Source organism: Cyprinus carpio, chromosome A4 (genome assembly GCF_018340385.1).
Source record: "Cyprinus carpio isolate SPL01 chromosome A4, ASM1834038v1, whole genome shotgun sequence".
Lineage (NCBI taxonomy): Eukaryota > Metazoa > Chordata > Actinopteri > Cypriniformes > Cyprinidae > Cyprinus > Cyprinus carpio.
The window spans coordinates 24426720-24451074 of record NC_056575.1 but is presented as its reverse complement, the minus strand read 5'-3'; the positions used below and the strand labels follow the sequence as shown (position 1 = coordinate 24451074).

The following is a 24355-nucleotide window of genomic DNA, read 5'->3' as shown; positions in this document are numbered from 1 at the left end:
ATTTATATTTATATTTATTTATTTATACACACACACACACACACACACACACACACACACACACACACACACACACGCACATATAAATATACTTTTTTCAGGAAGGATGCATTAAATGTCAACTGTGAAAGTAAATGTTTATAATGTTACAAAAGATTTATATTTCAAATAAATGCTACTCTTTCGAACATTCTATTCATAAATAAATAAATAAATAAATAAATAAAAAAACTATAATGGTTTCCACAAAAATATTAAGCAGAAAAAAAAAACAGTTTTGAATGTTGTTGTTGTTGATGCTGATGATAATAGTAATAATGGTTTCTTAAACAGCAAATCAACATATTAGAATGATTTCTGAAGGATAATGTGACACTGAAGACTGGAGTGAAGGCTGCTGAAAATTCTGCTTTGCCATCATATGATTAAAATACATCTGAAAATATATTAGAAACAGAAAACAGCTAATTTTGGATTGTAATATTTTGAATGAAATAATTTCTGTCTGTGTGAGCATGAGACTTCTTAAAAAAAAAATAAAAAAAAATAAAAACAAAGTCAGTAAAAAAATAAACTTACTGACCGCAAACTATAGTGTATAAATATAATCTAGTCCTGGTTTACAATATAATTGGAACACATCAGATGATGGCTTAAATGACTAATTTTACAGGTTCAGTCATGTTATATTAATGTTTGCTCACAGATTCATATTACTGTGATCAAATTATGATTAAACAAAAGACACAGAACAGCATTTACCCAGATCGGCACTGCATTTTGTCTCTGGGAGTTCCTGAGTTCCCTTCAGCAGGTAAAAAGGACACAGTTCCTTCATAATAGCGATGTGACAGAAAAGTTTTAACACCTGTAAAAAAACAAAACAAAAATAAAATAATATAAATTCTATTCAAAACTGCAGAAAGACAAAATATCACTTATTTCAGTCTTAATATATTTTCCTGTATACCTGAGATATCGTAACGGGCCGGGCCCATCCAGCGCTTCCTCTCACTGTCTGTCAGCACATCTCCGTAGAACCCGTAACCCAATAGTGAAACAGAGTAACGCAGGAAGTGGTCTTCATTGTGCACTGAGCAGACATCCATTGGCTGAGAATCACCTGCAGGAAAAGCCAGGATGGATTTCAGAAAACACAGGCTGATAACATCAGGATTGTGTGCTAGGATGCCATATCTAAGAACAGAGCATACTACAGCAAAATTAGATCTGTCTCTGTGAAAGTAGCACACTAAACATTTTCCATTTTGGTGTAATGCTTTATTTATGCAATATGTCACTGAAAGCTTTAAGTTACAGTGATTTAACAAATATTGTATTGTATATTGTAACTACTGTTATATTATAAATGCCTTTACTGAAAAAAATACTTTTTTAAAACAAAACAAAAAATCCTAATATATTTGGAGTTATGTCAAAGTAGTATCTGCTATTTACACAGGCAGTGTTTTAAATAGTAGTGTAGAATAATTGAATCAGTTTGAACTTATTTACAAAAATGATATAAATAAGAGTCACTATTAACACATCTCTTTCTTAGGTTCAAGGACAATAAACAACATGCTTAAAAAAAAAAAAAAAAAACGAATGAAATGTCATCTGGATTTTTTTTTTTTTTTTTTTTTTTTTTTATAATAAAACACAAATGCATGACAAGTTGCTCACTTCAAAACAGAATACCAGAATCTAGTTGACACAGTCCTACCCTTGCATGACACATTCTGTCATAGAGCTCAGTCCTAGCTTTAAAATACTAAAGATATATTTGCATAAACATACATACATAGCTAGATATGTGTATCATACTGCAGATATGGAGATGACCACTTACCCACAACAATGTGCAGTGCTGAGGTGACAGGGTCATTGGAGCCAACTGTTGCGTAGCATATACAGTCAGTCGAACCTGTTTCAAAAACACATTTCATGGGTCAGGGGTTCAGAAATGACCTAAATTCATCTCTCATAATTCACTCTGAAGGTCATCATATGAAAATCACACTTTCATTTTCAATTTTGGTGGCAGACAGGGGCAGCTGCAATCTAACCTTCAATTGTGAACACCAACCAAACATCACAAGCCAATGGAGTTTTTGGTCCATTTAGCCCTTGTGAGAATAAGAAAGTTTTTTCGATCTTGAAATGATTGTTGCTGAAGCATTGCAGAGCACTGTTATATAGAGAGATGAAATTTCAGATGAGTTCAGGCCTTTTTTTGTCTCTTATATGCTGCCTGGCAATCTAATTCCTCTTCCTTGAATTGCTTATATAACAGCGTGAGGTTGAAGGTTTAAAAACACACCGCCTGCAATCTGCAAACGTGCCAGACTGATTATTTCATGATCCCATTATTGTTCCCATAAAGGTGGAAAAAGCTTATGTTTCATGTTAAAAGTTTATAAATCATGATAAAACCATTTAAAAAGCAATAAACAGCATGTTGCTTTTGCTCTACTGTGGCAGTACCATGATACATAGGGATGGGCGACATATCGCATGTGACTGTCACGTGCATTTCGTCAGTAAAGCCGGTTCCCTGATTACGGCTAAATCACCATCACCTGCTTTCAAATGGGGCGCCATTTAATAGACAGACCTTTAATAGTTCACTGTCAAGCTACGCAATATCGTGTTCATTATCGAAGGTGATTCATCTGCGATAATGAACGTGATATTGCGTAGCTTGTCAGTGATCTACGGCTCTGTCTATTAAATGCCGCTCCATTTTAAAGCAGGTGATGGCGATTTAGCGGTAATCAGGGAACCGGCTTTACTGACGAAATGCGCGTGACAGTCACATGCGATATATCGCCCATGCCTAATGATACAGTGATAGTATTACATAACATGGTAATATTTACCATATCCAAATACCAGGTGTAACACCTGGACAAATCAGACACACAATTATTTGTTATATTAAACAAATAATCCTTAACACCCCTCACCCAACCAACAAGCCAACTATGAGGGTCTATGGACCCTTCCCCCGAAATGCAAATAACCCCAAAAGGACAGAACAGACCTCTGGTTATCACAATAACCAGATAAACTTTACAACTTGTAGACAGAGTCTCCCTCTTACTTAATCCCCACCGAAACAGACACATACTAAAAAAAAAAAAAAACCTATAGAAAAGGTCTCCTTTTATTAATTCATAGACAAACTTACTATGAATGAACATTTCTCTTGGCCATTGTGTGCATTACTACTCTTCTTGTATATTGTCATTTGTATTGTATACTGTTTTATGCTTTACGCTTATGATAGAACCACTAGTTAATGTAACCTCACTTATACCATTTTTGGTATCTACAAAACGTATTTTGAAGATCTAAATGAGAGTGTATATTATATGTTGATAACCATGCAACATATTAGTGTTCTAAGAATCTTTAATAGTTTTTGCATCAGCACCCAATTTAATTCCATATGCAAAATACCATGTTCAAAGACAAAGAACCTTCCTGATTAATCGTATTTTAATCTCAATAACGATATCCACTTTTCTCGGTTAATTAAAAATAATCGTCATGATATTGGCCAGCTCGTTATTTATCCTGAAAACGTGTTTTTAATTTGGCATTTGTGTTTTCTTGTATTGCTAACAAGTCTTCACTAGCGTTCATGCTTGTGGTTACCAGATTTAAAGAGCTTTAAGCCCCAAAACATAGCTTTTCTCCTTTAATGATACATTTTCTGCCTGGGGTTTTATTTAATTTGTGCAATCTGGCAACCCTGTGCGAGCTCGGAACAAGCGCTGATGATATGAAAACTCTGCTGGATATTCTGCTTACATGAAAGTGTCATACAGCCAATGTGTGTTTTTTCACAAACCATTTGTACTGTTTGTGTTACCAAATGTGCCATGATCAAACTTTCAATGAGTTTCAATAATGGATCTATTGTGTTTAAGGGAAAAAATGTGCTTTTCCTACTTGTGGCAATACAATGGGGAAAAATTACATAAATTGGAATTGTTGGAATTTCTATTAAGAGTTTCTAAAGTTTTTACCAGTTTTCGTGTGGCATGGCATGGCAATGTTAGTTTTCAGTGTGTATTAATGATCTATGAGCAAATTTACTGTGCAATCTAAGTGGCTTTTTCTCATTTGTGAACAAATTGTCACTTAGAAAATGTAATGTGTATACAGATTACAAAACACTAACCAAAACCATGAGTTTTGTATTATCATATAGTCAGTTGAGGTTGGTAAAGGACAAATTAAATGTTATTGCATTTCCCTGCTGAAAACAACAACAACAACAACAACAACAACAACTAAAACCAGCCTAAACTGGTTGACTGGTTTTAGCTAGTCATCCAGCCTGGTCTTTGCTGGTCAAAGCTGGTCAGCAGGCTGGTTTTTAGAGGGGTTTTGACCACTTCCTTAGCTGGTCAGGCTGGGAGACCAGCTGGAACAACCAGCTAAAACCAGCTAGAACCAAGCTGGCAGACCAGCTAAAACCATCTACTTCCAGCTTAAACCAGCTTAGTTTAGGCTGGTTTTAGCAGTTTTTTTCCCCCCAGCAGGATAGAATAATCATTATTAATAATTGTGATTATAATTTTAATCAAAATAATCGTGATTATCAGTTTAACCATTATTGTGCAGCCCTATGAGACTGTATCTGGAAGCTCATTCAACGGCAAAGGCATTGCAAGTACTGTACAATTAACTAAACGAAACAGAGATTTAGTATAAGTTGTAGACCCTGATGGTTTCACTTAGGTGGTTAACTGACTCATTTTCATAGTTTCATTCCCTGTTTCTCTAACGGTTTCATTCATTTAGTCTCATTTGCCATTCCCCATGTATGTGTGAATGTATGTTTGTTTGTTAAGACTAGTTATGTGTTAGTGTTTAGCTAACAAAAATATAATTTCTTAGAGTGTTTATAAAATTAAACTGAAGATTAGTTGATGATACTATTAATTCTGCTACCATTACTACTGGTAGCTTACAGACATTTACATAAAAACCATTTACAACATGGAATAATAAATGATTAGGGTGGTAATTTTGAGCTGAAACTTCATAGACACATTCTGGGGACACCTGAGACATTACAAGATATTACATCTGGTAAAAAGGGGCATAATAGGACCCCTTTAAAGAAGATCAGAAAACTACGCAAATAAATAAAAGTATGATATCAGTCCTTTAATTTTACATTTTTTAATTTAATTACAAATACATCAAGTAATAAAAATGTCCATGAAATTATATGTATTAAAGGGATATTCCACCCCAAAATGAAAATTTTGTCATTAATCACTTACCCCCATGTCGTTCCAAATCCGTAAAAGCTCCGTTCGTCTTCGGAACACAATTTAAGATATTTTGGATGAAAACCGAGAGGAAACCAGAAAAAATAATAAACCATCCGCCAAATAACACTGTCAAGGTCCAGAAAAAGTATGAAAGTCGTCGTCAGAATACTCCATCTGCCATCAGACGTGCAATCTGGGTTATATGAAGCGACGGGAACACTTTTTGTAAGGGAAGAAAACTAAAATAATGACTTTATTCAACAATTCCTTTGTCAACAGTCTCCTCTGTGTCAATGCTCTTCTGTGTCATCCGCGCCACAAGGATGCGCTGTTTCTTGCTTTTTTTTTAAAAGAAAATGTGTATTTAGCTTTGATTAAAAAAAAAACAGCACACCCTTGTCGAAAAAAAAATTTTAAAAAAAACACAATATTTGTTTTCTTCCCTCACAAAAAAAAATCCTTAAAAGCGCTTCATATAACCCAGATTGACGTCTGATGGCAGATGTAGTATTCTGACGACGACTTTCATACATTTTATTGACCTTGACACTGTTATTTACTTGGCAGTCTATGGGACAGTCACAGGCCTCCAAATTGTGTTCCGAAGACGAATGCAGCTTTTACGGGTTTGGAACGACATGGGGGTAAGTGATTAATGACAAAATTTTCATTTTGGGGTGGAGTATCCCTTTAAATTATATAAAAAAACATAAATCATAAAAAATGGCACTGTAATATTACATATTCAAAAATGTATTTAGATTAAAATGATTTAAACAAAATGTTAGCATTTATTAACATAGGATACAATAAATCATATAAATGTCCAATAAACCTTATATGCTCTCTCTATATATCTAAAAGGTTTTGCATGCTATATTAACATGGCATTGATTATTGTTAAATGTTGAAATAGCATGGTAATAAAAAAACCCAAATATTATAATTAAATTATGTCAAAAAAATGTCGTTTTATTACAACAGTAAATATGTTATGTCCAATAAACCACAACGACATACAATAATACCAAAAAACCACAACATATCTAAAAGGTGTCTCTCTTATATATTTTTGAAGCATCTAAAAGGTTTTACGACTTTATTCAGTTGTTCTTATTATTATTATTCATTATTATTCGCGAACGAATATCGATGAAAATAGCCATGGTAATAGTTCAGAATTTTTTGGGTGTTTTTCACCAATGTTAGTGCTGTTTTTTTTAGATCCCTCTGAGTTAAAATAAATCTTTTGTGTAATAAAACATTAAGTCAGCATCTAAAACATCTAATCTAAAGAACCGGTGGTTTTCGGCTCACCGGTATGGGAGTACATTGCAATATGGTTTTTTTTTTTTTTTTTACATAAACATATGATTATTATAATGTTAAACAATACCATAGGAAGGTTTGTTTCCATAGCGACAGTAGCATCAGCAGCTCGGTCTCGGATCATTGTTTTTTTGAATCACGTTTTTTTGGGCTCCGGTTCTTGACTCAGAGTCAGTGGTTGAATTACTGATACTGCCTTGCCATTCATAACACATACAATACATAAAAAACAAAAATTACCACTCAAACTGCCTTGCTGTTCAGATCAGTTGTCATCCAGACACAAGATTATGGACCATGAGCTGTTCGTAGAAACTGTCACTAGTCCTTGCGTGTCTGGACAATATAAAAAAACATAATAATAAAAGAAAATAACAATAACGTACTTTCAAAAAAAAAAAAAATATTATTATAACATTAAAAAAACCAAATCATTTCAAATAAACATATATAAATGGCAAACAGTTATATCAGAAAACACAATTATGGCAAACAGTTAAATCACAAAAAAAAGTTATCAATTGCTGGCAGAGCTCTTGTGAAGGGCATTCTGCAGTGCAGGACAGCAGTCTATTTGTTCTACTCATGCTCTTTCAGCACGAAAACACAATTGTTTTGCAGTCTATTTGTTCTTCTGAATATTGACCAAGATTTTTACTTTCAGGTTGGTCATTTATTAATAACATCTTTGCCCAAGTATTGACCAAGATTTTTATTTCCCTATTCTCTGGACTTACAAATTTTAAAAAGCACAGTATGTTTTATATTCTAAATATTTTGTTTGTGAGTGTGTGTGCAAGGCTGCATTTTAAAAAACAACAACAACAACAAAAAAACATTGCATAACAATTTAAAATAACTGATTTCAATTTTATTGCATTTTAAAGTTTTATTTATTCACGTGAAGGCAAAACTGAATTTCTAGCAGTCCTTACTCTTGTCATCAGTGCTACCTGATCCTTCAGAAACCATTCTAATATGCTGATTTGGTGCTCAAGAAACATTTCTTATAATTATCAATGATGAAAAACAGCATTGCTGTGCTGCTTAATATTTGTGTTAACAGTAGACTATCCACAAAGGAAACAGAATGTCTTAAAACATTAAAAAAAGCTAGACGGAAATTGAGATGCTGAAAAAAGCAAGATGCTCTATAACAGCCAGAGATATTCATCAAGCAACTTTACACAGACCCACAATTTAAAAATTATAGTGCATACAGATGCAAACATGTTCTGTGTGAATGACCCAATAGAATCTGATCAAAACATGGTATCATCGAAGGCAACGTAATGTTGCTTTCCATTATTTAAATAGTCTTTATATTGTGAGTGCAACCTCTGATGCCTAAACATGCTCTTTAGGCAGCTCACTAGGTTTTGGAAGAGAGCTATAATCTCCCGCAGTTCTTCTCTATTATGCAGCTGTGCCCATGCACAGGTGTAAAACTTCCAATGACTTGGAAATATCTCAAATCACAAATGCTGTAATGGAACTGTGGGTGACAGAGACCTACAGGAACACTGCCAAGGAAGTGACGTGCATGAAAAAGCAATGAAAGGCATTCTGAAGAACTGTCTTGGTTGTATACTCTAAGATTTGTGACTGTAAGTGATTTCCAGTCCTGCAGCATCACCAATACTGCACATTTTGGATGCCTCCTTTATCTAACACACCCGATTTAGCTCATCAGCTTGTTAATAGAGTGCTCATGAACTGAACTGGGTGTGTGAAGGGACATGTACCAAACGTGTTGGGTACATGCTCGATTAGCAGGATTGGGAAACAATGCTGTAGACCAACCTGCAGGAATGATGCCAATGCGAAGTCCACATGGCATAAGGGTCTCCTCCATAGAGTTGTCGTCCACACCTGCTTCTTGCTGTGTACGGGAGACAAGGCCATGCATAATCTCGCTGAACATGCCATCTCCTCCAACGCACACCACACTGCAGACAGAGACAGCACTAATCACTTCAATGCAAAAAGCGGCCAACAGAGACATTGTACTACACACTGCAAAAGCTGATGGCTCAACAATGGCCTGACTTTGACCAATTGCCGACCATCGGCTTGGTGCATCACTACCTTAAGCGGTAGTAATAGCAGTAAGATGGAAGCCTTGTTGCTTGTGAGAATAATAGATGTGGTACCTGTACCGATTAAAGGTGTCATAGAATGCACTGATACAATATTTCTACATAGAAGGTAAGGGCAAAAATTCTCATTCTCATCTCAAAAAGATTTACATGTCCATTTACAACCCTAGGATTTGTCCCTAGAATGAAATGGTCTGTTATTAAGTTATTTGGAAGGGTCATGAATAAAAATGTTGAGCTTTGCTCTCATTGGCTGTTCACAGCGCGGCTCATTTCAGTGGCTCACACAGCAAACAGATCTCTACTGTCCTGCGTGAACGATGGAGAGATAAGGCATCCAACCTTATATGTTTGAACCTGTTTCAGATGAAGATACAGATTTTGAGAGATTTTGCAAGAATGTTTAGCATTCGTGGTATGAGCATGATCGCTGCGAGACGCTGGTGGAGTGAACGAGGCTTGAGAGAGAGTGAATGAGGGTGCGGACACAGCCTCTGTGTTGCCACATCCAGCTGTTAAAATAATCTTTTTACTACTCTTCTTTTTACACATACAAAAAAAAAAAAAAAAAGAGAGAATAAAGAAAGATGTTGTAGTTTGGGATCAACAATATCTTTATCTTAGTGCCAGGCTGATGTGCATTGATGTGCAAATGCTAATCTGATCTTTGCTGCAGAGGATGCATTCCTCACTGGGCAAATTAAGAGTCGCCTCACAGTGACCGTGATCTCCCAACAGGACAGCCACTCACCCGTCATACTTCTTCAGATCAGCTTCCATCTTCAAGTGGTCCCTGGCATGATTTGCATGCTCGGTAACTATAGAAATAAAAGAGAAAAAGCCATTGTTAATGGTGACGATGACAGTGAGTCTGAGCAGAGGGGGGAGAAACATCATTATGTTCATCTGGCAGTTAAATTGCATTTTTCTGCTGGCTTGATAGAGACCATCAATCAGCCACATCAAATAATGAAGCTGAAGTTGGGGTGAAAAACAATCTCCAGTACATTTCATTACCGGTTTTTTACCATCAGCACTGATGTAAAGCTGTTACTCAGAGGGATGTGCTGAAAATGAATGGGGTTGGACCGAGCCCTGTGGATCACATTGATGATATATGCCAAAGGTGATGAATGAAGCTTATTAAACCGCTGGCAGAACATCTTGTTTGGCTCCTCTAATGATTTGGTTCGAATGGTATTTGTCCATCCAGACATGTGCTTTACCATTTACAAAATGTTTGCATGGTCGTAAAAAGAAAACCCTCAAGCAACTGCTGAGTAAGCCTGTAAACCTCAGCTCTAACAACCAATGTTCACACCAACCCAGGGTCGTCCTCCCTCAAACTTAATAAATAATGGATGTCTTTGCATTTCTACGTTTATCGACTATCACAGTTTGCATTATGGCCATCTCCGGTAAAAGATGGCGTTGTAAATAAAATCACATTCGTGGGATGGGTTGGCAGGTGGGGCCATTTGCCAACGGAGATCTATTTGTGAAGCATAAAAGCTCATTTTTTATATAATGTTAATGCAGGCGGCTGACGGGCACTCACCAATCACGTCGGTGGAAATGGAAGCCCGGGAAAAGATGGGAGCCACTTTGTGGTCATAAATCTGCTTCCCACGTTGTTTTCCTCCGTAGGGGTTGATGTACACTAGCAAATTCTTTGGTCGATTGGCTGCAGAATGAGAAGCGGACAGAGCATTAAAGTGAGTTTTTGTTTGACAACAGTCAGCCTAGGCTGTCAAAAATACTTCATTAAGTTGCTTTTGAAAAACTTCATCTGACGTGACAATATAGAGAAGACCAAAAATGTACTTATGCCTACACTAGAATCCAAACACCCCTAAACTTTCCATAGGATTGGTAAGAAATATTATGGGTTTTTTAAAATGTACAATTATTTTCTCAGTGTTCTAAACTGGCACAACTGAGTGTAATTTGCCTGTCCACACGCAAATCAGAACATATTTGATATGTAATATACAGCTGGATTAAGATTTTTAACCATTAAGATTCCACTTTGGGCGGCGCTACAGAGCACAGATCAGAAACAAAGTGGCTAACAGAAATACCAGCTATTGTGGCAGATTAAAACACAGATTAAAAGGGAAAAGAGGTTTTATCATGCTATTTCAACAAAGAATTAGTGTCCATTATTTATTTATACCATAATTATGTACTACCAAATGTGAGGTAGTAATTGACTATAAATTAATGAAAAACGTGTTTACAGTAAATTCACACATAATGGACACCGAGCAACTATTTTGCAACTATTACTTTCTTCAAAAGTATAAACATGAACTGTTATTAACTGTTACTGAGGTAAACTGGTGTGAAACAAAACTGGTGTGAAAATCAATAAACTGACCTTTAACAAAAACTTTTCCTATAGTGTGTAGTGACGTGTGGCCAAGTATGGTGACCCATACTCAGAATTTGTGCTCTGCATTTAACCCATCCAAGTAAACACACACACCGTATTGAACACACACACACCGTGGACACACACCCACAGCAGTGGGCAGCCATATTGCTGCGGTGCCCGGGGAGCAGTTGGGGGTTCAGTGCCTTGCTCAGGGGTCTCATCTCAGTCGTGGTATTGAGGGTGGAAGAGAGCACTGGTTATTCACTCCCACCACCGACAATTCCTGCCGGACCTGAGAATCGAACCAGCAACTTTCGGACTCTCTAACCATTAGGTCACGACTGCCTATTTTTGCTATAGTTTATGTGTAGTTTGTTATTTTATAATAGTAAACTTTTCTGATACAGAAAATAATAATAATAATAATAATAATAATAAACGGTTCAGGACGCACTCAACAATGCAAGTTGTTCCCTAATAGTTTGGACCCAGAGCAGACACATGGAATGTTCAGAGCAGTGGAAAGTCACATTGCTGCACCGCCAGCAGTGCTGCCTCATCCTCTCTACATAGAACACTGTAGAGAAACACAAATGAAAATTACACATTATTCCAAAAACCAGGTAAAAGATGACCTGCATAATCAGTATCGTTCTGATAATACACTAATAGCATATAAATAAAATAACAAGCCATGTATTCCCCTGTTATCAGGGGCCAGATAGGCAGATGACAGTCTGATTATGATGGTGTACCTGTGAAAGCATGCTGGCATGAGTCCGCTGGGCTCTGAGGAACCTTCTGCCATTTCCCAGTGTCTTTACAAGGAGAGTCATCTTCTTTTTCCTGAACGGCTATAATTTCACACACTGGGACACAATGACTACCTGTGAATAGAAGAGCAGTGGGTCACATTACATGAGAAACATAACACCTCACATAACTCAAATGGAACATAACAAGTCACGGTGGAGACAATGAATTGATTGGATTCACAATGCAGTGATTTTAAACTAGATTTAAAAGCAAGATGTCAATTTTTTTGGTAATGAAAATGAGGCTGTGAGTCTCAAAACCAATCTCAAACACTTTATTAAAACTCAGTCAAAACAATCACTTGATTTTAAGCATTTAGAGTTATCCAACACAAATGATTTACAATTGAAAAGTCATATTTCAAGCTCAACTGAGGCAGGACTTTTAGACAATGCACTGAATAAATAAATGAATTGGTACACTCCTTAAACCTCTGATACTACAGTCACTGATGCCTTTTAGTACTTTTCAGAAGTTGATAGTCAAGATTTCTGTCGGATTTTATTTATTTATTTATTTTTTTCAATAGTGCCCTAATTTGTAAATTATTATTGAAAATACTTTTGACTTGAGTTTGCAAAATGTGAGTTTTGGGATTTCCAGGAGAAGTCGACTGCTTCATTTTGTTTGCTTTGCAGTAAGACACAACGTAAATGTCAGTTTCCATCATCTCTGTCTCTGTGCTAGGGAAAATATCTCTAAGCAAAACAGGTTTTTGCATTCTGACAGCTTGTGCCCAAATGACTCAATCGCGTGTTATGTTACATAATGCAGGCTTTCCAGAAAACCCCTGGAGAGGAAGTTAATGAGGTTTAACCTTATTCAAAAGATCACAGAGTTATGTGGATTGGAATAAAGTACAGCTTCAGAAACTTTACTTAATACCCAGATAAACCTAGAGTAATGATTTATCTTCATTAAAACTTCATGACATAAGTATATTTCATTTTTAGACAGCCTTATGAAACCATTAATATGCCCAGATTTAGTCATAAACTTAACAGCATAATAACATGGAAACAACAATCTGATAAAAAGTTTCATGATACTTGTATTAGGGAGTTCTTGTATAATGCATGAATACTGCATGAGGTAAAAAGCTGAAATGTAAAGGTGAAGCAGTAGAGTTATAGATTTCATAAGAGACTTTAGATGCATGTTGCATTTATTCTTAGTTTTCTTAGTTTAGCATCCACTTTTATCTGACAACTAATAATAACAACAACAACAATAATAATGGCACAGTCCATGGAGTGTATTTGGAGTGTTTAGGGTAGAAAACAGGGTTTGAAATTCTTCATAAAGCAGTATTCTGTTGGTCAACACGGCAAATCTGTTTACTGTTATACTATGAATTTTTATAGGCAAAATCCAGTCCAGATCCAGATTTTGCAACTTGAACTTGTTGCGAAATCTGCGTGGGTAAATCTTTGCCCTGATATGAAATTCATCAACACTTGGATTCTTTTTGAAATGACTGGATTTTGCCTAAGAAAATTCATATAACAACATTAAACATGACTGCACGATTGTATTTTCTTTTTTTCAGAAAACAATACTGAACATAAAATGCATATTACATATCATGTGTGCTATTCTATTGCAATTTTTGCAACACGATTGCCAAAATATGGGCCAGAATAATTTAAAACATTTTATCAAGAAATAAATATTAAATAATTACACAAAGTAAATAATAATAATAATAATATTATATATATATCTCAATGGAATCTTTGGTTAGAGGATTTTAAATAAAAGACTTTAGAAGTTAGTTTAGGGTTGAAGATTTAGTCTAAATCAAGTTAAATTAACAGTGTCTAACTTTATTTTTATTTTTTTTTGCAGCAAATGTTGTTTTGGGGTTATAGAACTTATGTTTCCCATAAATTTAAGAATACAAGAAGAAAAAAAAAAAGTTATTTGATAAATTGTCCCCTTAAATGAAAAATTATTTTGATCCGTTCATTTACAATCCATTCGCCTCATTTCACTATTTCAACTAAAATTCTCCCACAATCAACCTGTATGTGATTATTTATATAAAAAAAAAAACAATAAAACAATGCACACACATCCGATTACATTAAATGTTCTGATTGCTCTCATTTATGTGTTAAGTATAGTAACTACATTAAACAGAAGCAGTAAACTTAATGGATACAGGAAATACCACTGAAAAAGTGTTGACATTCCAGGGGTCCTTGACCATAATATCGCAGCTCTCTCTGCCAAATACACCATATGTCCTTCCCAAAGACGGCTCAATGATGCAACAATCTGAGGCTGTATATTCTCCACATGCTCTAAATGCATACTAACGTGCATTGCAATCATTCTGATCGCAAGTTGTAATCATCACCTAACATCTACATTATGTCTACTTAATAAAATACATAACTAGCCATCTAACCTGTATTATCTTATAGCTATATACTAGTCCCTTATGGACACTCATCTCTGACTCTGATCAATTAAAAGATTACTTCCTGATTGCAGTGTACTAATCAAAACATACACTTTTGTGAAGCTGCTCTAAAACAATATTTCCTGTAAAAAAAACAATATACAAAAAAAAAAAAAAAAAAAAAAAAGAATTAATGACTTAAAGGGATACTCCACCCCAAAATGAAAATTTTGTCATTAATCACTTACCCCCATGTCGTTGCAAACCCGTAAAAGCTCCGGTCATCTTCGGAACACAATTTAAGATATTTTGGATGAAAACCGGGAGGCCTTTGACTGTCCCATAGACTGCCAAGTAAATAACAGTGTCAAGGTCCATAAAAGGTATGAAAGTCGTTGTCAGAATACTCCATCTGCCATCAGACGTGCAATCTGGGTTATACGAAGCGACGGGAACACTTTTTGTAAGTGTACGCTGCGTAAGCTCTTCTGTATTGTCCGCGCCACAAGGATGCGCTGTTTCTACGTGTATTTAGTGTTGATTTCAAAGAAAACAGCGCATCCTTGTGGTGTGGATGATACAGAAGAGCATATGCAACATACGGTGATATGGAGAGAGACAGAGAAGACTGCTGACAAAGGAATTGTTGAATAAAGTCATTATTTTTGTTTTCTTCGCTTTCAAAAAATGTTCCTGTCGCTTCATATAACCCAGATTGCACGTCTGATGGCAGATGGAGGCTTTTATGGGTTTACTTTCATACCTTTTATGGAACATGACACTGTTATTTACTTGGCAGTCTATGGGACAGTCACAGGCCTCCCGCTTTTCATCCAAAATATCTTAAATTGTGTTCCAAAGACGAACGAAGCTTTTACGGGTTTGGAACGACATGGAGGTAAGTGATTAATGACAAAATTTTCATTTTGGGGTGAAGTATCCCGTTAAAAAGCATCTCATTCCTCTTCAAACTTATAATGTTACATAAAGCAGAAAGGCAATTGAGTTTCAGATCTGATGAGAATGTGCCACATTAAAAAGGAGGATTGTTATAGTTATGAGACTAACTTCATTGCACAAAACCAGCATGCATGTAGAACAGGATTTCACAAACTGAGTTTAGTCAAATATGGCTTGGTGTGTTGTCTTCAACATATCCAAAACTCCCAAATCCTAATGTGCTACCTACCCAAGCATCATAAGCAGTTCCAAAAAAAAAAAAAAACAACACAGAGGGAAAGTTATATTTCGTCCTACACTCTATGGTGACACAGCATGTATTCTTTGTTTATATAATTATTTTTAATAATTATTTTATGTTACCTATTATTATTATTTTTATTATTACCTAAATCTTTTGTTATGCGGTCTATTGACAAAAATAGCAGTAATTCCTTTTTTGAAAATACAGTGAATACTTACATTTTATTTCAATTATTTTTATTTTCTATTTATTAGACAAACCAAAATATAAAATTTATGTTGGAATAACATATGCAAGTATAACTATGGTTTAAAACAACAATCTCATTCCATATGTTGCATTTTCACACCTTTTTATTTTCCACATCTGACTCTGCATATTGCAAATTGCAGTTACACCAAGTTTACACTGGATACTGGCTGAGTCATATAAATGAAATTGTTTCCATTAAAATCAACAAATGCAGAGGATTATAGTTTTCTGTTTGATGTCAGATATTAAAAATCACACAGACAACCATGCTGTATTTATTTGGTTGTTTTATTCCATGTCAGCATGTAAAGCTATTTTAATGGCAAAGATTAAATAAAAAAAAAAAGTAATTAAGTTTCGTATAAGCAATTTGCATAGAGAAATATAATTAAATTAAAACCACATTAAAAATAGTACAGATTCATACTGACAGGCATATTTCTTCCATTTCCCAGAACTTCATGTGACAAACTCTTATGAAACGCTAAAAAAGATTTCCCCTTTAAACAATGTGCTAGTCATACCTCCCAGACATGTTTGTTATTAATATGGCAATAAGACATATTTGAGATTGCAGCTGTATTTAGTCCTACCACAATTATGACATCACTTGAGTAACTAATTAAAAGCTTGAGGGCTGCACTAGGCTAGAGGAAACCTCAAATTTATGTCAACTGTTTGAAAGAACAATCCCAGTCCATATGCATTACCTATGGATCCTGATGCAGATCAATGTTGCAGGATATTACTCATGAGTCATATACAGGTGCATCTCAATAAATTAGAATGTCATGGAAAAGTTAATTTCAGTAATTCAACTCAAATTTTGAAACTTGTGTATTAAATAAATTCAGTACACACAGACTGAAGTAGTTTAAGTCTTTGGTTCTTTTAATTAAGAAAGTCGTGACATTTGCCAAGTATGGTAACCCATACTCGGGAATTGGTGCTCTGCATTTAACCCATCCAAGTGCACACACACAGTGGTGAACACAAACCCGGAGCAGTGGGCAGCTATATCCAGCACCCGGGGAGCAACTGGGGGTTCAGTGCCTTGCTCAAGGGCACTTCAGCCATGGGTTACGAGGGTGGAAGAGAGCGCTGTTCATTCACTCCCTCCCACCTACAACTCCTGCCAGCACCGAGATTCGAACCTGCGACCTTCTGGTTACAAGTCCAAATCTCTAACCATTAGGCCACAGCTGCCCCCAAATGATGATTATGATGATTCTGGCTCACATTTAATAAAACCCCACCAATTCACAATTTCAACAAATTAGAATATGGTGACATGCCAATCAGCTAATCAACTGAAAACACCTGCAAAGATCTCCTGAGCCTTCAAAATGGTCTCTCAGTTTGGTTCACTAGGCTACACAATCATGGGGAAGACCGCTGATCTGACTGTTGTCCAGAAGACAATCATTGACACCCTTCACAAGGAGGGTAAGCCACAAACATTCATTGCCAAAATATTTGAGTAAACTTCACAAGGAATGGACTGAGGCTGGGGTCAAGGCATCAAGAGCCACCACACATACAAGTGTCAAGGAATTTGGCTACAGTTGTCGTATTCTTCTTGTTAAGCCACTCCTGAACCACAGACAACGTCAGAGAACTGGACTGTTGCCCAGTGGTCCAAAGTCCTCTTTTCAAATGAGAACAAGTTTTGTATTTCATTTGGAAACCAAGGTCCTAGTGTCTGGAGGAAGGGTGGAGAAGCTCATAGTCCAAGTTGCTTGAAGTCCAGTGTTAAGTTTGTTGTCATCACAGTCTGTGATGATTTGGGGTGCAATGTCATCTGCTAGTGTGGGTCCATTGTGTTTTTTGAAAACCAAAGTCACTGCACCCATTTACCAAGAAATTTTGGAGCACTTCATGCTTCCTTCTGGTGACAAGCTTTTTGAAGACGCTGATTTCATTTTCCAGTATGATTTAGCACCTGCCCACACTGCCAAAAGTTGGTTAAATGACCATGGTGTTGGTGTGCTTGACAAGTAATGTTGGTGTGCTTGAGTTATTGTCAAGAGGATAATGAGAAACAAGAGACCAAAAAATGCAGATGAGCTGAAGGCCACTGTCAAAGAAATCTGGGCTTCCATACCACCTCAGCAGTGCCACAAACTGATCACCTCCATGCCACGCTGAATTGAGGCAGTAATTAAAGCAAAAGGAGCCCCTACCAAGTATTGAGTACATGTACAGTAAATGAACATACTTTCCAGAAGGCCAACAATTCACTAAAAATGTTTTTTTTTTTCTTTTTCTTATTGGTCTTATGAAGTATTCTAATTTGTTAAGACTGTTGAGAATTGGTGGGTTTTTAATAAATGTGAGCCAAAATCATCACAATTAAAAGAACCAAAGACTTAAACTACTTCAGTCTGTGTGAATTGAATTTATTTACTACACGAGTTTCACAATTTGAGTTGAATTACTGAAATAAATTAACTTTTCCACGACATTCTAATTTATTGAGATGCACCTGTACTTCCAGGCATTTATTGCCATAGAGATATTAGTTTGGGACCAGGCGTTTATTCCCTTCTCGCAAAGTTCTGAAGCACCGTGTTTGAGCAGCATAACACACCATTCATCCATCCAACGTGACCTTTCCAGCAAAACCAAACATTTGTTTAGTATGAAAGGGCCCTCTACAAATAATGTCTTTTGTGACCCCACTACTTCAGTTACACACATTTTTAGAAAAATAACTAGTGGTGAAAGGGGTTAGATTACACAGCAGATGGACAAAGTACGTCACACACTAGACAGCCAGCACTGACAGAAGTCACACTGGCAATCTGAAGTTTACCATAATAAAAACAAAAGAGAAACAATACCATGTTCTTAACGTCTCCATATCATTAAGTGTACATGAACAAAGACAGTTAACAAAGAGTAAGTGAAAAGTTATTTGCAATTAGATCTGGATGTTTTTTAATTTTGGAAATGAGGTATAAAAAGAGAAACAAAAGAGTAATGGAGGTGCTCATCTGGAAAATATTTATCGTAAAAGACAAACTGTTATAAAAATATCAGGTGCAAATTAAGAGTTTATTGACAAACTATCCATTTATGAACCTTTAGGAAGTGTAAACAGCACTGCAAACACTGAGAAACATACTGAGAAATTAAATGAAACAAAATGACAGGGTGCCTTGAAATACCTTGAGCAGGGTGGAACTTCATTTCATATGTGTCATGGCCCCGAGGAAAATATCAATCAAGACCTTTAAATAAAAGCCGGCTTTGTGTAATGATCTTAGTACTGGAGGTCACCCAGTTCTCAACTTCTCCTCAGCTTGTGTAATGTATCCATGGCATGGGCAAAGATCTGGCTCCGGTGAACCAAAACCTTGATTAGTTTGGGATTCAATATTTATGTGGATCTATGTGGTTCTTTAACACAGACAGTTTTAATAGGTCAAGTATATTAAAACGCAACCTGTTTTTATCCACTCACACTCATGTTGTTACAAACCTGTATGGCTTGGAACTTAAGATTTTTAGCAGAATGCTGCTCTTTTACATAAAACTATTATAACTAGGATTCTAACTAGGATGATCAAACAAAATACCAGGTTAGTTCATCTGCCTTTCTTATTGCAAGGTTGTAATTTTTGTGTAAGCTTTATTCTTCTATTAGCAATATTTAATTTAAGCATATTGGAAACTTGTTGTTTTAACTGTGATAACAGGCATTGCTAGTTTTGGAGACGGTAGTAAGTTAGCCAAACTTAGGCTTAAAACATAAAAGACAAGGATCCCAGACTTTTATATAGTCAGCAAAACACATTGAAAAACTATTTTATTTTATCTTTCTCTCTATAAGAGCTGAAAGAGAACTGCAGCACATCTTTGCCTTGTTTATAACATGGTTTGAATGTTAACTAACTGTCTAACAAGCTGCATTCAAACCAACTATCTGGAAAGTTTGAGTCCACCTACACACACAATGACCTGACCATCATTTGTGGTCACTCTTTTCTTCTGAAAAGATCCCAGGGTTTCTTGGGAATATGCATGTTTCATGATAAATGTGAGTGATATCCAGAAAACAAGGTTACGTCACACAAATAACTGATTAACAAATGAAACCCGGAAGTTAATTTATGACAGTTCATGACAAACATCTACGGATTCATTAACAATCCCAACCAAAGACCAGGAGCAATGAGAGGACAGGACAGCATAGTGTGTGTGTGTGTGTGTGTGTGTGTGTGTTGCAGAAAGGTGGAAACAGACAATCCAATTCCTCTAGATTATCAGTAACCTCTCTGGCCTTCCAGCACAGTCTGAGAACACTTCACACACTCTTTATACATAAATTAACTACTGTTTTAGGAGGAGAAAAACTCTTCTGTAAAGAAACTCATCTTGCCACATAATACTTTACATAACAATCTAGACAATAAATGGTATATTTACCTTATTTTCATGGCTGTAATTCAACCTAGTGAACTGCCTACCTCGTAGACAGCATTGTAGGGCATGCATATTTGCATGCATGGAACACAACACGTTTAGGCCTCATAGAGGAGTTCAGAGTAAGGCACAGAACTCAGCATTTTTGGGAGTCAGCAGCATTTCTGGACATCATAAACGTGTGCTTACAACACAGAATTTTGGGGCGTCATAGATGGATTCTGAGCCAGCAGAGTTTATAGCATTATAATCTTGTTCAGCTTTAGTGGTGTTTTGAACCTTCATTTCTGAATGCATCATGTAACACAGCACTTCTAAGCATTATTTTATGCATTTTGAGTCAGTAGTGTTTTCAGGCATCCTATATAATGTTACACATAAACAATGTTTTTGGGCATCACTGAAACATTCCAATTCAGCCTCATTTTTACTCATTATAGATACATAATGAGTATGTTTTTTGGGCGTTAGGCAGCGTTTTGGTCATCAAAGACGTCATCCAGCCAGTGCATTTTTGGGTCATCTAGTTAGGTGGTCAAAAATGCTGCGTTCGGCGATTCTCTGTACGTGTACTGTACATACAATGTCTAAAACTACGGTCTACTAGTAGGCAGCTCAGTCAATTTTGAGACACGAACTACAGTAGAACAAACAATAGCAGCAGCGCACCGTGTTGTACATGTTATAGTGTTATTATTGTATTAGATATGTAACTCACCCGCTTTAACAGCTCCATATATGGCGCGACCGGTGTGTTTTTTGTCGATTTGTATGTCTTTCCAAGCAAGAACCGTGCAGTTTAATGTGACTTCAAACAATCTACGCTGAACACACAGCTCAGAGCACAACAGACGTGACTGCTTCTCCATTTCGGCTCTTAACAACAAATACACACTTGTTATCTCACTTTCATCTTCAAAACGGGTTTATACTATAACGCCGCTTCAAATTATTGTAAAAAATACTACTGTCGCTGCAATGTTGCTTGTTTTCTCCTAAGCAGTTTTGCTACATAGCGGTTTTCTTTCTTCCCTGATAAAGTGGGAGGAGCCTGAGAGAAATGCGTCACACAAAATCCTATTGTAGGAGGTGCGATGTGAGTGATTGGCATACTTTCTTTCTTTGTTTGTTTTATTTAACGTTATTGTGGTACTGTTAGTTAATTAGGGGTCAGCACCTATTTATTACAAAGTTATATTATATATGACAAATGCCACTCGGACGTAAATTGCATGCCATATGTAAATTAATATATGTTATAAAACATTAAAATGTCTAGTACAGTGCAGTTTTGTTCTGTCATATATTTAGCATATTGAACTTTTATACTGTACATCTTATGTTATATAGGCTAATGTATAATAATATAATATAATATAATATAATATAATATAATATAATATAATATAATATAATATAATGTTCTTCATATTAGCTAGCACCACGCCCGACTCCTTTAAGAGCAACAGTATTACTTAAGTAAATTAATTGACATGAAGAAGCAAAGCTGAAGTTTTTCTTCTCAGTTCTCCAAAGTAGTGGTTTAGGAGGTTTCCACTTTCATATTCATTTTATGGAAAACAAACGATGGATGCGTCGACATTGCGTTTTTTTGCCTCATATATACCTTATTGTATCTTTCAAGTAATGTCATTACATCAAAAATTTGTGTGATTATTTTTTAATTTATTTTTAGATATGTAACCGATTGTGTGTACACTTGGTTTTTAAGTTAAAACACTGACAAGGGTTTTGTGTTATACATTTGTTGGGCTACTTCCCCTGGCTAAGTTTCACATACATACGTCCAAATTCTGCGATCATACGCTACGTTTTAAGACATTTCAAAAATATTTATATTATATTTGTTGATTTATTTAGTTATATCCTCGTGTGTTTTATATTTAGAAATCAAACATTCCTTTACAGACAATATCAAACAGGCCTTTGAGGGAACTGAAGAAGGCAAGTAGAAATTTCCACTTGTGATTAGCTGTTCAGCAGTCACTCATGAGACCTCTAAACCAATCACAGCTGCGCTAATATGCGGTGGGCGGTACCAACATGGCGGCTCTCTGAGTTTGCGAAGAGAAATTGAGGTGTAAATAAACTCTTTGTGCACATTTTGTACAACTTATCAGCCTATTTCTATAAATTAATTCATGAGCGAGTACTCCGAAGCCAAAAGATGTCAGGTGACGGCAACAAAAAACAGTTCTGGAAGAGAAACACAGCTAAGGTTCCTGGGAAGTGAGTGACGTGTTCATGCTAATGTCTATGTGTTAGCTATGTGTGTGTGTGTTTGTGTGTATTTATATGTTTATTTATAGATGCAATTAATTGAACAATTATTTTTAACGCAAGATCTCACCGGAGGAGCTCCAAATATTCAGAATAACACGTGTCACTCAAATCTAATATTCTTTAGGCTGTTTTTAATGTAATGTGTGCTAGCTGTACAGCTCCATGTATGGAGTGATGTCAGTGATGTATTAAGTTTATATCATCACAGTTATATTCTTCTAACACTGACATCTGCCGTTTGATTAATGTGTATGTGGTGATAATATATGTTATGTTAATCAAAGCTTTTTGTTAATAGATTAGTACATAAAGTCATCTGTTAGCCTGCTAGCTGCTGCTGGGCCCATCTTTTGACAACTCTTACAGACAAGTACAGATTGGTACAATGATGGTAACACCACGTTAGTTGTAGTATTTTGATATATACCATGATACTGGATGGTTATTGTGTTCACATATCATGCTTTTTACGTGATACTTAAAACAATACCATAGTAGTAGTACTATGGTGCGTTTTAAGTAGTGATGGCAAAAAAAGCAACTTTATAAAACTTTAAAAGCCTAATTAAAGTGGTTTATATAACGTGGATACAATATTAAAAACTCTTTAAAATGAAGCCTTTTTGTATTTTGTAGTTTTGCTGTATTACTTCTTGACTTGTCAAACCAGTTTCCGCATCATCAAAATAATGATTGGGTGTTGAAAATAAAGAATTTATATATATACTAATATATATATGTGTGTGTGTGTGTGTGTGTATATATATGTATGTGTGTGTGTATGTATATGTATGTATGTATGTATATGTGTGTGTGTGTATATATATATATATATATATATATATATATATATATATATATATATATATATATATATATATATATATATACACACACACACACACACACAATTTTTTTACAAACGTCCGTCTTAACACTTTTTCTTTTTCACAGTATCCAGCATGTTTATGGAGCCCAACATCCCCCATTTGACCCTTTGCTACATGCCAAGTAAGTGCAGTTATGTATTTTGGTGGACAAAATTTTTATTTATTAATTTTTATTGTATTTGTATTCATTTTTTTTTCTGTGGTTTTGATGTTTGAATGTCTGGATGGTTGTTTGAACTTTATTCTGTTGTTTTGCAGGCACTGCGTTCCCCAAAATATAAACTGTAATTTTAATTATTTTGTAATCGCTTATACAGTGTGCGTACAATTGATTTGATCATGTTTAGTTTTGCTGAAAGGAACATGTAAACGTTTTTTTTTCTTTGTTTGTTTTTTTGTGTGTGTGTGCTTTTGCTTTCAAGTCAGTTTTGTTTGCAACACATTTTACTTCCTTAATTTCAGTGCGATAAAGAAAATTCAACAACAGCATTCTTTTCATATATAGTTGATGCTGTTGCATTTTCTATTTCACTTTAAAATATATGAAATTAGGAAAGTAAAATGGATTTACATGCATGTTTAATAAAAAAAGGTAGAGAATGACATGGAGAATTGATTGGATCTTGAAAAGAAAAATGAAAGTCATTTCAGAGGAAGAACAAGTTATTTCAGTTTATTTAAAGATAACATTGTTCTTCTTTTCTATAACATGCATAGATTAATCATTCCCAATAAAAAACATAAACATGATTTTAGAATATGAATAGACTTGATTTTGTTGTTGAATTTGCATAATCATAAAATGAAAATGTAGTGATCACACTTTTCAGTTCATACTTGTTGCTGTTTTCTTTGTGACAGCCACAGATGTTACTACAATGAATCAGCAAACCCTGCCCATTGAAGTGCCACATGAAACAGCATGCCTGAACTAGACCAAAAGCAGCCGCCT

At 35.5% G+C, this 24355-nt stretch overlaps 2 protein-coding genes across 3 annotated transcripts in view; one reads left to right on the top strand and one right to left on the bottom strand.

The window, feature by feature from the left end:
- LOC109064309 (ceramide kinase-like) overlaps positions 1-21276 on the bottom strand; it is a 28950-nt gene extending 7674 nt beyond the window's left edge. Inside the window, exons 1-9 of the mRNA XM_042744695.1 lie at positions 20928-21276; positions 11858-11989; positions 11557-11679; positions 10284-10409; positions 9477-9543; positions 8430-8575; positions 1853-1927; positions 971-1123; positions 763-868 (exon numbers count right to left, since the gene is read on the bottom strand). Coding sequence (XP_042600629.1) covers positions 763-868; positions 971-1123; positions 1853-1927; positions 8430-8575; positions 9477-9543; positions 10284-10409; positions 11557-11679; positions 11858-11989; positions 20928-21078 — 1079 coding nt within the window. The 5' untranslated portion in view covers positions 21079-21276. The remainder of the gene's footprint in view (positions 1-762; positions 869-970; positions 1124-1852; positions 1928-8429; positions 8576-9476; positions 9544-10283; positions 10410-11556; positions 11680-11857; positions 11990-20927) is intronic.
- A 915-nt stretch (positions 21277-22191) lies between these two features.
- Positions 22192-24355, top strand: part of tbc1d22a (TBC1 domain family, member 22a) — a 131804-nt gene continuing 129640 nt past the window's right edge. Inside the window, exons 1-2 of one of the 2 annotated variants that reach the window (XM_042744686.1) lie at positions 22192-22459; positions 23468-23524. In XM_042744686.1, coding sequence (XP_042600620.1) covers positions 22398-22459; positions 23468-23524 — 119 coding nt within the window. In that variant the 5' untranslated portion in view covers positions 22192-22397. The remainder of the gene's footprint in view (positions 22460-23467; positions 23525-24355) is intronic. The other variant, XM_042744678.1, reaches the window with a different exon arrangement.